Below are 12082 nucleotides of genomic sequence, written 5' to 3' on the forward strand. Positions count from 1 at the left end.
TTTAGAAGAAAGGTATTTTTTTAAGAGATTTTATTTATTTGACAGAGACACAGGGAGAGAGGGAACACAAGCGGGGGAGTGGGAGATGGAGAAGCAGGCTTCCTACTGAGCAGGGAGCCCAATGTGGGGTCGATCCCAGGACCCTGGGACCATGACCTCAGCTGAAGGCAGACGCTCAATGACTGAGCCAGCCAGGAGCCCCTAGAAGACAGGTATGAAGAGAAAAAAATCATCAAGAGATCCATTGTTAATATTGCGTTGTATTCTCTTCCTATCTTTGTGCGTTATCTACTTACAAATGTATATGATTTCATATATTTCATAAATGTTTTCCAATGTTGCCAAATATTTTTCAAAAACACTATTTTAATATTAAAACAGAAAAGATATTTTTAAGATTTATTTATTTTAGGGGCGGCACGGACAAAGGGAGAGAGAGTCTTAAGCAGACTCTCTGAGATCAGGACCTGAGCTGAAACCAAGAGTGTCACTTAACCAACTGTGTCACCCAGGTATCCTAAAACATAGATTTTTAAAGATATGGTCTACAACATTAATAGTGATTAACATTGGACTGCATAGCATATTTTTTTCAGATTTTTCTTTTTGCCCATTTGTATTCCCATATGTTGGGAAAGAGAATTGTTACAGTCTTTGCAAAATTGAATATTTTCATTTTATAATCTACCAGTTTGCTATGATTATTAATGAGGTTGGGCTTTTTATATTTTTATTGGTCATTTGCATTCCTTCTTTTGTGAATGTTCACATCGTTGGCCTCCCCCCTTCACTTTGGATATTCATGTTTTTTCTTACACATTAAGAATACTAAGTATCGGGGCACCTGGGTGGCTCAGTTGGTTAAGCATCTGCCTTCGGCTCAGGTCATGATCCCAAGGTCCTGGGACTGAATCCCCGGGAGCCTGCTTCTCCCTTTCCCTCTGCCTGCTGCTCCCCCTGCTTGTGCTCTCTGTCAAGTAAATAAATAATGTCTTAAAAAAAAAAAAGAATACTAAGTATAAATAACACTTTTCCTGTTCATTTGTTTTGGAAATATTTTCCCTAAATTTAGCATTTAATTTGGGCTGTTGATGTACAGAAGAGTCTATTGATTTTGTGCTCAGAAATACCTTTAGACTACCTGATCAGGTAAACAGTTACCAACAGTCTCTTCTACAGGTCTCAGTGAATAACTGTCTGCTTACATAGGAGCAATTTTTCTGGTTAAGCAGGATTTTATTGGTCTGGACTAAGAAACAGTTCATCTCTTACAGGAACCTGACTTGAAATGATCAAAACTACAATACTTTTTAGTACAAATTCCTTGATGTGTACTACCTGATACATGATAATGTGAAAAACACATTGGTAGGCCCCACCTTTGTAGGACAAAACATTTCAAAGCAAAAATATGGCATAGCCTCTCTCATAAAAGACTGCCCCACCCTAAAATTAACAAAGCACATTTTCTCTCCGATTTCAGAAATAGGGTAGGTTGTAGGAAGGTACCACTGGGCCTTAGGTGGAGACTGACTTCCAGCCCCAAACTCCCCTGGTCGCAGGCCTTGGGAACAGACCCTAACCCTGCCGCAGGGCTGCTTTTGGTATATACATGGTAGCATTTGGTATATACATATGCTAAGAAATGATAGGTTGTTTCTCTGACATTCAGATTTAACTGGATGTCCTGTGCACAGAACCTGCATCTCAGGTATATCACATAAGGAATTTGCCTGCCTGCTTCCAAGGAGGCTCTTATGGCCAAGGGGCAGCCTCCTCCCTGATCCCTGGGGATATTTTCCAAAAATCCCAAAGCTTCGACTTTTCTACACCCATCAGCTCTTCCCCCAGGCCCTGTGGGTTGCTTCCAGCTTTCTGTGTGTCGTTTTTCTTCTCCCTCCTTTTTCTAGCAGCTGTGAGGTTCTTCTGGGGCTGGTGGACCTGGGGGAGGGGGTCGCTGAGTGCCCATCACCGCCTCACTCACGTGCCCTTTGCCCACTGCACCTTCCCATTTGAGGTGCTAATCTGTACGTTTGCTGTGGCCTCTTTCTGACTTCACACCCCTTTTCTGTCTGAAAGGCTTTGATTCAGCATAAATAATTATATTGTTTTCCAAAAGTTGGATGTTCAAATTCGTGCTTTACTGTGGTTTGGAAGGGCCAATGACAGGTGGATGTGGGTCATGGCCTAGTCCTGTCTTCAGGAGGACAACCTAAAGAATGGCAAGGAGAGGGAGGCATGAGCTCATGCCCACCCCTTCCCTGGCTTAGCAGATAAATACTGCCATGTTGGCAATACAGACTCCCTCCCCAGGAACACTGCCAGAGTGACCTCAAATGACTCTGTCCATCAGTGCAGGTGTTCCCAAGAGCGCCTCTCCTGCTCCATGGGGAAGCACTGCGGCTTTTTCATCTCTAGCCCGTTTATCCCTGAAGACTTTGCAAGCAGAGCTTCTCCATTTGTAGGGTGCCCAGGAATCACTTGGAAGGCTCGTTGGAACGCAGAGCCTGATTCAGTAGCTCCGGGGCCTCCTGAGAGTCTGCTCTCCTGCACACCGTCAGGGCTGCAGCTGCCGCGGGCCCACCTGTCACACCTGGAGCGCCTACACTTTGACACTTCTTCTCCTGATAGGCTGCAGGATGGCCCAGGTGCCCCGTCTTTTCAAGTCCAGGGCTCTGGTGAGACTGCCAGGCCCAGGAAGTCTGAATCCATGGCGGTGGGATCCAAGTCTGTGAAAAAGGAGGCCTCAGGGTGAGGGCAAGGAGGGGAGTGGGAGTGAGAGCTGGGTTGCTACCTGGAGGCCGAGAGGGGACAAGTTCAGGACAGTTTAGAGTGGAGGTGGCAGGCGCTAGGGCCGCTTGAATATGTAGGGAAGGACACGTTTGGAGGACTGTCGTCTTTAGCTGGGGAGGCTGTTGGGGGGCTTCTACTCACGGGCAAGTCCCATCCTGGGAACCTGGACATCATTACCTCCCTTCTAGGTAATACATAATATCCTCCCTAACGATTGTATACATTTTAACTCCGGTTGTCATGGCTACATCTGGTTAAAATACTGTAAGCCCCTTTCTCTGTGAATGGGGAAGAGGAACCAGGGGATGGGACAGGATGAAAGGAGGGGACCATCTGAGTGCCTACTATACACCAAGGTCCATGTCATAGCATGGCTCCTTTGATCCTCTGCAAAGGACTCTGCAAAGGAGGTGGTATAAGTAGCATTTGGACAGATGGGAAGGAGGCTGGGGGAGGGGAATTACCTCACCCACAGTCACAAGCCAGTGCACAGAGGAGCTGGAAATGGAGCCCAGGCACCCAGAGGGAGCATCTCAGTGTTTGGGGAAAAGAGAGGTGTGGGGGGAGGGGCGCACAATGGCCAAGTGGATTGGTAGGGGCTCTGAGGATGGGTTTGCCAGCATTGCACAGTTCCTGCAAATGGGGCTTGACCCTCACGCATAAAGTATATGGGGAAGGGGAACCTTGAGAATGAAAGGGGTTGATATCAAGTTCAGGTCTCAGATGGGACAGGCTCCTGCTCTGTGGAGGTGGAACGGGAGTGGCATATAGAAACGAGGCAATGGGACAAACAGGTTGAAGTTGAAGCCATCTTGTCAGGATGCTCAACTCTTCTTAAGAAGGCTTTGCAGCACTCTGGCTGGGTTCTTAAGATGTGTAGCTCAGGAATTTCATGATTTCATAGTGCACGTATTTTCTGTGCTTTCCTCTCCCCAACTCTCCACCTTTTTTTTTTTTTAAAGAAATTTCTTTTAGAAAGGCTGACCTTGCTCTTCCAAAAACTTCCTCCATACGTCCTCATGTCATCAGTCCCTACCCTGTTGACATGACTCTGTGAATCTCTCTCCAGTACTTTTCTCCACCCCCACCTCACAACCCACCTGGAGGCCACCATCATTTTGTTCTCACCTGGGTTCCTGCAGCAGCCTTCCTGCTGGGTGCTCTGCCTTCATGCTGAGATGCTACCACATCCCCTGTAGGGCAGCCCTGAGTGAGATGTGCTCTCTTCCCACAGCACAGTTCACAGGATGGACCCAGGCACTCTAACAATGTGCTGGGAAGGTTCAGTCTCGAGAGACCATCAAAGGCTTCCTGGAGTGTCACCCAAGTTTAGCCAGGAAGGATGAGTGGGAGTGAATGGTGAGAAGTGGAGGAAATGCTTCTGCCATCGCTCTGCTGTTTTAGAACTTTCCTTTAGCAGGTGGGCCCCTGGTGATAGAGATACCCTGAGTCCTTTCCACTGCTGGATTCTTTCTCAATTTAACATTAATTTCTACTGAGTTTGCCCCACTGCCACTCATCTCGTCCACTATGCTTCCCTCTGCTCAGATTTCCTTGTCCCTGGTCTAAGTCTCAGAATCCTCTCTAGTGGGAGAAATGACAACCCAATAGAATGGGAATCTCAGATTATCGTCCCCAGGAGGCAGAAGCACTCATGAAATGGGCGGAACTGATTGTACTTACACACCCCTCGAATATCCACATCCGCTATTCCTTGTGTGTTATTAGTGCTGTTAAGCAAATGTTTGCTTCTCCTTCCAGGCACATGGGAGCATTGCATGCACGGTGCTTCCTGGCCACATTGTGACTTGCTTTGCACTGAAACGAGAGCAGAAATGATGTGAATTGCTTCCAGGTAAACACTTTGGAAATTAGTGCCTGATCTGCCCCATCCTCATTTCTTGCCTTCAGGGTCGAGGAGGCAACATGTCCAGTTGCAGCTGCCTGAGTCCCCGAGTGGCTGTGGGAAACAGAGCTCCTATTGGCCCCCAGTGGACATATTTCATGATTGACACATGGGGCTTGTTATTATCATGAAACCTAGTGGATCCTGACTGTTACATCGGGTCAAACCAAGGCTTGGGTGTGGGGTTACCAAGGCCTTTATACCTGTTTGGTACTCAGCAGCCTGTGTCTCGGAGTCCATCAAAGTTCCCACCCTCCTTAGGCCCAGCCCCCTTAGGCTAGAAGATTTCCAGGTTATTTCATCTCTTTCCTATTACGGTGGGGACCTCGCATTCTCCTTGCAAGTTATACAGCCTATTTGATTTTGCCTAAATTCAAAAATAAAACAGGAAAGCATTTGCTGAGTTACTCAGAAAACATAGTCTAGATATGCTACACACATCACACTAACCAATGCAAGACCAAAAGGAATCTACCGACACATCTCTCTCTTCCTAGGAGCAAAATGCCGGCTTCTGCCCCATATCAGCTCTGGCCCTGATAGGTGAATTACAGAGGTCCTGGATTGTAGGCCCATTTGTGCCACCTGGTAGTGAATGACCTTGGACAAATTACCTCTCTGAGTCCCTGTTCCTTTATCTGTGAGATGGTGATAATAAGAATAAAAGCCATGTCCCAAGAAAAGGAAAGTAACACTTGCACTTGGCGTATTCGCCACTCTGCAGACAGAATGATAATATATGTGGAAGTGCTTTGAAACAGGAAAGCTCTACGAAAACATTAGCTGATAATATTTTTAACCAGTACATGACCAAAGAAGAAACATGTCCCCAACCAAATAACGGCCCCCCATGCCTTCCATCTTTAAAGCCCAGGTGGGGACCTGGCTGTATGTTTACATTTCTGCAAAAGGTTCCATAGTGCAAAGCTCCTTCAGACAGGACAAACTGCGTCTCAGCTAAAGAGAAGAAGCAGGGCCAAGCATCTCAGAGGTTAGTCACACGCGATCATTCGCAGGTTCCGCAAGCAAGCGGCAGCGTTCATTCCACGAAGTGACTTCCAGAAGAACCACGCGGGCACGTCCAACCCAACTCCCTGTGCTCTTCGCCGCGTGCTGCATCCACCGCCGTTCCTCAGTGGAGCGGGAAGTCCTCACTACTTCCCAGCCCCACCTCCGTCCCCAGCCAGGGAAACGCCCCCTGCCAACCCTGCAGAGCTCGCAGTCCACTGGGCTTGTTTCCTTCGCGACGGGATTTCCCTTTCTAACCCTTGGGGCAGCTGCGGCAGCCAGGTCCTGACCTCACCGGAGCCCTGGCCTAAAAAAGGCTCCGTCTTCGGTCGCTGGGGGGGTGGGGCTAACCACCCTGCTTAATTAAAAGGAGCCTCTCCCGGTCTACTTCCTCTAAGCGCCTGGGGCCTGATCCTGGCCGCCGCCTGGGTGTTGATCTGGCTTCCCAACCGCCGGCTTCCGCGAGTCCAGTGCTCCTCCAACTCCAGCGTGCATCACCCGAAGGCTTGTTAAAACACAGCGCTGGCCCCGCACCTGCAGTTTCTGCTTCAGTAGGTTTAGGTGGGGCCCGAGAGCTTGCATTTCTAACAAGTTCCCAGGTGTAGGTGATGCTGCGTCTGGGGACCACAGTTAGCAAACCACTGCCTCCAGCTTAATGCCGCCTCCGGGAGAGGCTCGCTGGGCACCTCGGGCTGCTCTGCCGCCGAGTGCGAGGAAGGAGTAACCGGGCAGCACAGGAGGCTGCAGGACCAAGAAGGCCCGCTAGAAAAAAGACAAAACAAACTCTCGGAAGCCTGTGGGTCTTCGATGTCACTGGGATATGTCATTGATCAGGTTCTACTGACCTCATTTCTTCATTCAACACATATTGATCCAGTGCTAGGTGTACAGTTACAAAGGTGAAAAGACAAGGTCCCAGCCCTCTAGGAGCCCAGAGTAACTGGGAGGGAAATGTACCAACAATTACAATGCTGATAAGATAAGTGTTGCAAAGGGAGGGAGCATCAAACTTCTTGGGGGGGGGGTAGGTGGGGCTCTGGAATCCAGGGAGCTGGAAAAAGTTTCATAGAAGAACTGGCATTTATGCTGAGACTTGCAGGATGAGTGGGAATTTGGCAGGTAGAAGGAGTAGCTGGGGCGGGGTGGGGGGGGGGTGAAGTGGGAAGGGGTTTCCCTAGGCACAGGGAATGAGCAAATGAGAAGGGCAGGGTTCCAGAGGGAGAAGCAGTTGGGAAAACACAGGCAGGTGTCCGGCTGGGCCTGGTTCCCCTCCCACCTCCATGGCTGCTCCTTGTTAGTCTCTGTGGCTGGCCCCTTGTCAGGGCTGTTTCTCTGGAGCCCTTTCCTTTAACTATCCGTGTCCGCTACTGTGAGCCCCTCCACACCTGAGGCCTCACACTGTGCTCAGCAGCGAGGCTCACGTGTGTGTTTCCAGCTCCACATGGATGGCTCCAGGCATGTCTCCTGCCGCACTCTGCTTGGTGAATGGCACCGGCATCCACCTAGCTAGCGTTTTGTGAAACAACCCCTGCTCCCATAGATGGCTGGTGGAGAGTACTTCAGCACAGTAAATTGCTCAGAATATGGAAGGAAAGATGCCAGGCTCAAATTCTGAACCTACCATTTGCTAGCTGAGTGACCTTGGGCAAGTTACTTAATCTCTCTGTTTCTTTATCTGTAAAATGAGTTTCATGATAGTACCTAGTTCACAAGGTTGTTCTACGGGTGAGACAATAACTGTTCTCATTTATTATGCCCTATGAAGAAAAAAAGAAGTAACTGATTTCAAGTAATGCTGTCTAGAATGCCCTAGGCCAACTACTTGGATTCTCTCAGAGTTGGTGAGTACCTTGTCCAAGGTCACTCTGCTAGCAAATGACACAGCTGGGTCTGGAACCCAGAATTCGCTGTCCCTAAGCCACCTGCTTCGCCCCATTGTCACGCTGTCTATCTGGAGATTGTGAAACAAATAGGGAAATGCTTATGGTATAAAGTTAAGTGAAAAAAAGGCAGCAAATTGCGTAATCAGAGCGAGTACAACCATGTTATTAAAAAAAAAGGAACTAATCTACAAATAGAAAAGGCTAGAAGGAAATGCAGCACATAGTTAAATGGGGTTGTATTGGGGGTGATGTTTGTCTTCAAATTCTCTGTATATTCTACATTTTCTTTTACATAATTTTCATTAAAATGAAATTATTGAAAACTTTAAACATTTATTACACTGACAACAATTTCAAGTCCACAACCTGTTCTCATGTTTGATTGAAAATTACACTCTCAAAGTATCTCTTCTCAGCTCTAGACTTACTTCCCTGAACAGAAACTCTTTAGTCCTCTCAAGCACCCCGGTAGGAAGTAAGTACCGCAGCCATGTTCCTACCCACCCACAGCTGACAACCCCGAGCGCTGCAGCAGGCTGTCAAAAAAAGGCCTGCGAGGAGGGAAGTTCCAGGCAGAACCCCGGCTTCTCCTACCGCCTAGGGCTTTCTGGACAGCGCTACTTGAGATCAGTTACTTTTTTTGTTTCTTCTAAATAGCCGGCCGAATGCTCTTTTTCCAGTTCTGGCTGAGTTGTTAGCTTCAGCCGGGCGGGGATGCCTGCCAGGTACCTGGCTCCCTGAGCACCGCCCAAACTGGTCAGGCCAGTCCGCCCCGTGGTTGTTTCTGCCAGGACTTGCCCGCGCGCGAGCGTGTGTGTGTGTGTGTGTGTGTGTGTGTGTATGTGTTAGAGACCCACCCTTCTCCCCAGCAACCCAGGTAGGTGGAAGGCAGCTGCGGGCACTCGCCTAGCAGTCAGGCCAGATGGGTGGAGCAGAATTAATTTAACCTGGAATTTCAACTTGGCCTGCACAACAGGTGAGGGAAAAAAAGCAGCAGAGAGAACGGGCAGTTTGGCAACTTGGAAATATTCTTGTGCCGTGCTCCTTGTCCTCTGCCTGGAAAACAGCCCAGGGTGACTTTTCAAAGTGTGTGCACCGGCTAATGGGGCTTGGTTGCGCCACGGCCCCCGCGGAGGCTCTCCGAGCCCCTCCTGAACGCTGTCCTCCCCCGTTACCCTCCGCGACGCGCCCGTTCCCCCTCCTCTGGGAGGCAGGGCGGGGGTATCGGGTTAGTCTTTGTTTTCGACGCGAAAGAGCCGAGTGCGGCGCGGGGGAGGCTCGCGATGGCAGGGCCCTGGGGTCCGCCTGAGTACGGCGCTCGGCCGTGACCCCTGCGAGGGTGCCCCGCGGCCGGCCCGCAGCCTCTGCCCCCGGGTACCCCCTCCTTGCAGGCCAGGCTGACTCGGTACGCAAACGCGCGATGTCCCCCATTGTCCTGCCTCGGAATGAGCGAGCGGCAGCCGGGAGAGGGGGGTCAGTCAGGCCCGGAGCTCAGGGCTCCCGGGGGCTCCGGGGCCGTCCCGGACCGCTCGGGCCCACAGGGAGCGGCAGGAAGTGGGGACACCGGGGCCGGCTCGGCCGAGGGCCTAGGCTGGGAGGTCCGCGTGCCCCACCCCGCGCGGCCCGCCTCGCCTGCCCCGGCTGCAGAAGCGCCGGAGGGCGGGGGCCGCCAGCCCCAAGGTGGCAGCCGGGTCCTGGGAGGGCCGACGCGGGGGTGGGGAGGTACTGCAGGTGCAAAGGCGCGGCGGCGGAGCCGGGCCCTGCCGCCACCGGCTCCCGGGCTGCCCGCTCCGTCCCCTCCCCCCTCCGAGGGAACTCCCCCCACCTCCCGCCCTCGCGCAGCCCCGGGCCCGGCGGAGGGGGCGGCGGGGCCGGCGGGGCCGGCGGGGCTCGGCCGGGCCGCACGTGCGCGCCCTCCCGGGCGGGGGAGTCCCCGGGCGAGCACGTGCCGCGGCGCGCGGGGGGCGGGGAGTCCCGCGGACGCCTTCATTGCTGCTGCTGCTGCCGCCGCGGCCGCCGCTGCCTCTTCCTTCCTCCTGCGCCGTCCCCTCCTCGGCCCGGGCGGGGGGCTCCGCGCGCCGAGCTCGGCCCGGCCAGGCGCTCCGTGAGGCGGGCGCCCCAGGCGGCGGCGGCGGCCGCGACGGTGGTGGCGGCGGCAACGCGGGCCGGGAAACTTTGCCCCTTTGTGCGCTCCGCCCCGGAGGCGGCGGGCAGGTCGGTGCAGTCGGTGCCTTTCCGGCTCCGGGGTGGGGGAGGGGCGGCGGGGAGGCGTGGGGGGCCCGGCCCGGGGAGGGGGGGAGGGGACGGCCCGGGGGCCGGCCGAGGGGGGGGCCGCTACTTTGTTGCGGGGGACGGGGCGGCGGTGCTACGGGTCACAGTGTAGCGGAGCCGGGCGGGGGCGGCGGGGCGGGGCGGGGGCTGCGGAGCCGCCGGAGCCGAGCGGCCGAGGCCCCAGAACAAAGGAGCCCGAGCGGCGGCGCGCGCGCGGCCCGGCCCGAGCTGGAGCGCGCCCCCCTCCCCGCGCCCCCTCGGCGGAGCGGGCCTCCCTCCCCGGTCTGGCCGACGGGCGGGGGAGAGGGGCGCGGCGGGGCGGCCGGCGCGGGCTACCCCGGGCGCGCCCCCGTCCAGGCCGCTTCCGTGCCGGGGGCGCTCGGGCAGCCCCGCCGAGTGAAGCTCTCAGCAAACTTTATTTTGAAAGCCCTGCTCCCTCGGGGAGGGCCCAGCGACCTCCAGTGAGGGGTGTGTGTGTGGGAATTTTGGTGAAACTCTCCGAAGCCCCGGGGGTGGGGGGGAGAGGACAACTTTCTTAGAAATCTCACCTTGATTACCCCCTTACATTCGTCGGGCAGGTTCCCTCAGCACCCCCATCGGGCGCAAGGCCTCCTCCCGCAGGCGGGGAGCGGGTGCCGGTGCGCCCTGCCAGAGGTTCTGGGCAGGACTTCATGTGAGCAAGCCCTTTCTCTTCCCCCATTTTCTCTTCTTCCAGAAGCAGGAAGAGGTAACATGTGAAAGTTGTCCCTGAGCCTCGAGTGATGCGCTTCCCCTTTCTGTCTCTTTTTTAGGCAACGCTGCCTTCTTCTCCATCATCCTGCCCCCCTGAGGACAAGTACCGGGAGAACCTCCTCAACCTACCCAGCCCCCACCACACACCCACCTGCTCACCTCATGCCTGGGTCCAGGGTGGGTGAGGGTGAAGAGCCCGCCCAGCCAAGATGATCCCTTCTCTGGGGACCGCTGCTGGTGTCCTGCCCCAGATCCCGGGCTCCAGCAGATGGGAGAGTGGCCCCCGGCTGAGCCCGGCCAGAGTGCTGCAGAGGAGGTGAAGAGGCGCCCATCCTGGATACTGGAGTTACTTACCTTCACCCTTGTGCACTCTTGACTGTCTTAGGAGAGAAGGACCTGGTGGGGGGCCTTGGCGGGCAGGCAGGACGCTGGACCGCGGCCCTTCTCTGGCACCTATGCCCCTGCCCCTGGCAGCACTATGAGCCAATTTCAGGTGCCCCTGGCGGTCCAGCCGGAACTGCCAGGCCTTTATGACTTCCCTCAGGGCCAGGTGATGGTAGGGGGTTTCCAGGGGCCTGGGCTCCCCATGGCTGGGAGCGAGCCCCAGCTCCGAGGGGGTGGAGATGGGCGAAAGAAACGAAAACGGTGTGGTACCTGTGAGCCCTGCCGGCGGCTGGAGAACTGCGGGGCCTGCACCAGCTGCACAAACCGCCGCACGCACCAGATCTGCAAACTGCGCAAGTGTGAGGTGCTGAAGAAGAAGGTGGGGCTTCTCAAGGAGGTAAGCGGGCCCTTGCTCGGCCGCCCTGCCCTTACCACCGACCCCTGTCCTCCCAGGGGCTTGTCGGACACCGTTCAGCCCATGCTTCCGTTCTCATCCTTTCGGTCTAACTGGATGGGGCCGTGGGCCTGAGCAGGCTTGTGCTTCTTTGCCGGGCTGATGGTTTGTAAGCGAGAAACCAGGGAGCAGGGGGCTCCGGCCAGCACTCTCGTCTCTGATATTTGCATTTGACGCAGGACATATCCAGCCTTATTTCTGGAAGTTTTTTTGTCCTGCTTGAAGCCTCAGGTGTACTTCAGGGTCACGCCAATGCTTGAGTGACATGGGGAGTGGTGGTGTCAGGTAAGGGGTAGAGACTGAGGTATTTGGAAAGAAAGATTTGGGGTGACAGGGTGGTTTTATGCTGCCCTGACGGAATGGGATGGCCCCATCATTCTTCTCAGGAAGACAGCAAGAGCACCAGCTGGAACTGGAAATTTAATGACAACCCATGATTTGGGTTCCCCTGCTGGACTGAAGTACTTCTGGAGGTCAAAGACTTTTCTTTATCTCTTGTGTTCTCAGGACCCGGCCCAGTTCCTTGACATGTAGTCGGCACTCGGAGACTAATGGAATGAATGAGTGAATGAATGAATGATGTGCTTTTGAGACCCTGTCAAGCCCAGGAAAGAGTACTCCCTTTACTTGGAATAGGGGGAATGGAGGAAC

General features: G+C 54.1%; 1 protein-coding gene across 1 annotated transcript in view; it reads left to right on the forward strand.

Moving 5' to 3' along the window:
* Nucleotides 1-11071: 11071 nt before the first annotated feature.
* Nucleotides 11072-12082, forward strand: part of TET3 (tet methylcytosine dioxygenase 3) — a gene marked incomplete at its 5' end in the record, with an annotated part of 100131 nt that continues 99120 nt past the window's right edge. The window contains one exon of the mRNA XM_080814106.1: nt 11072-11374. Within this exon, the coding sequence (XP_080670232.1) occupies nt 11072-11374 (303 nt within the window). The remainder of the gene's footprint in view (nt 11375-12082) is intronic.

The sequence above is a fragment of the Martes martes genome, assembly GCF_963455335.1.
Source record: "Martes martes genome assembly, chromosome: 9".
NCBI classification, from domain to species: Eukaryota; Metazoa; Chordata; class Mammalia; order Carnivora; family Mustelidae; genus Martes; species Martes martes.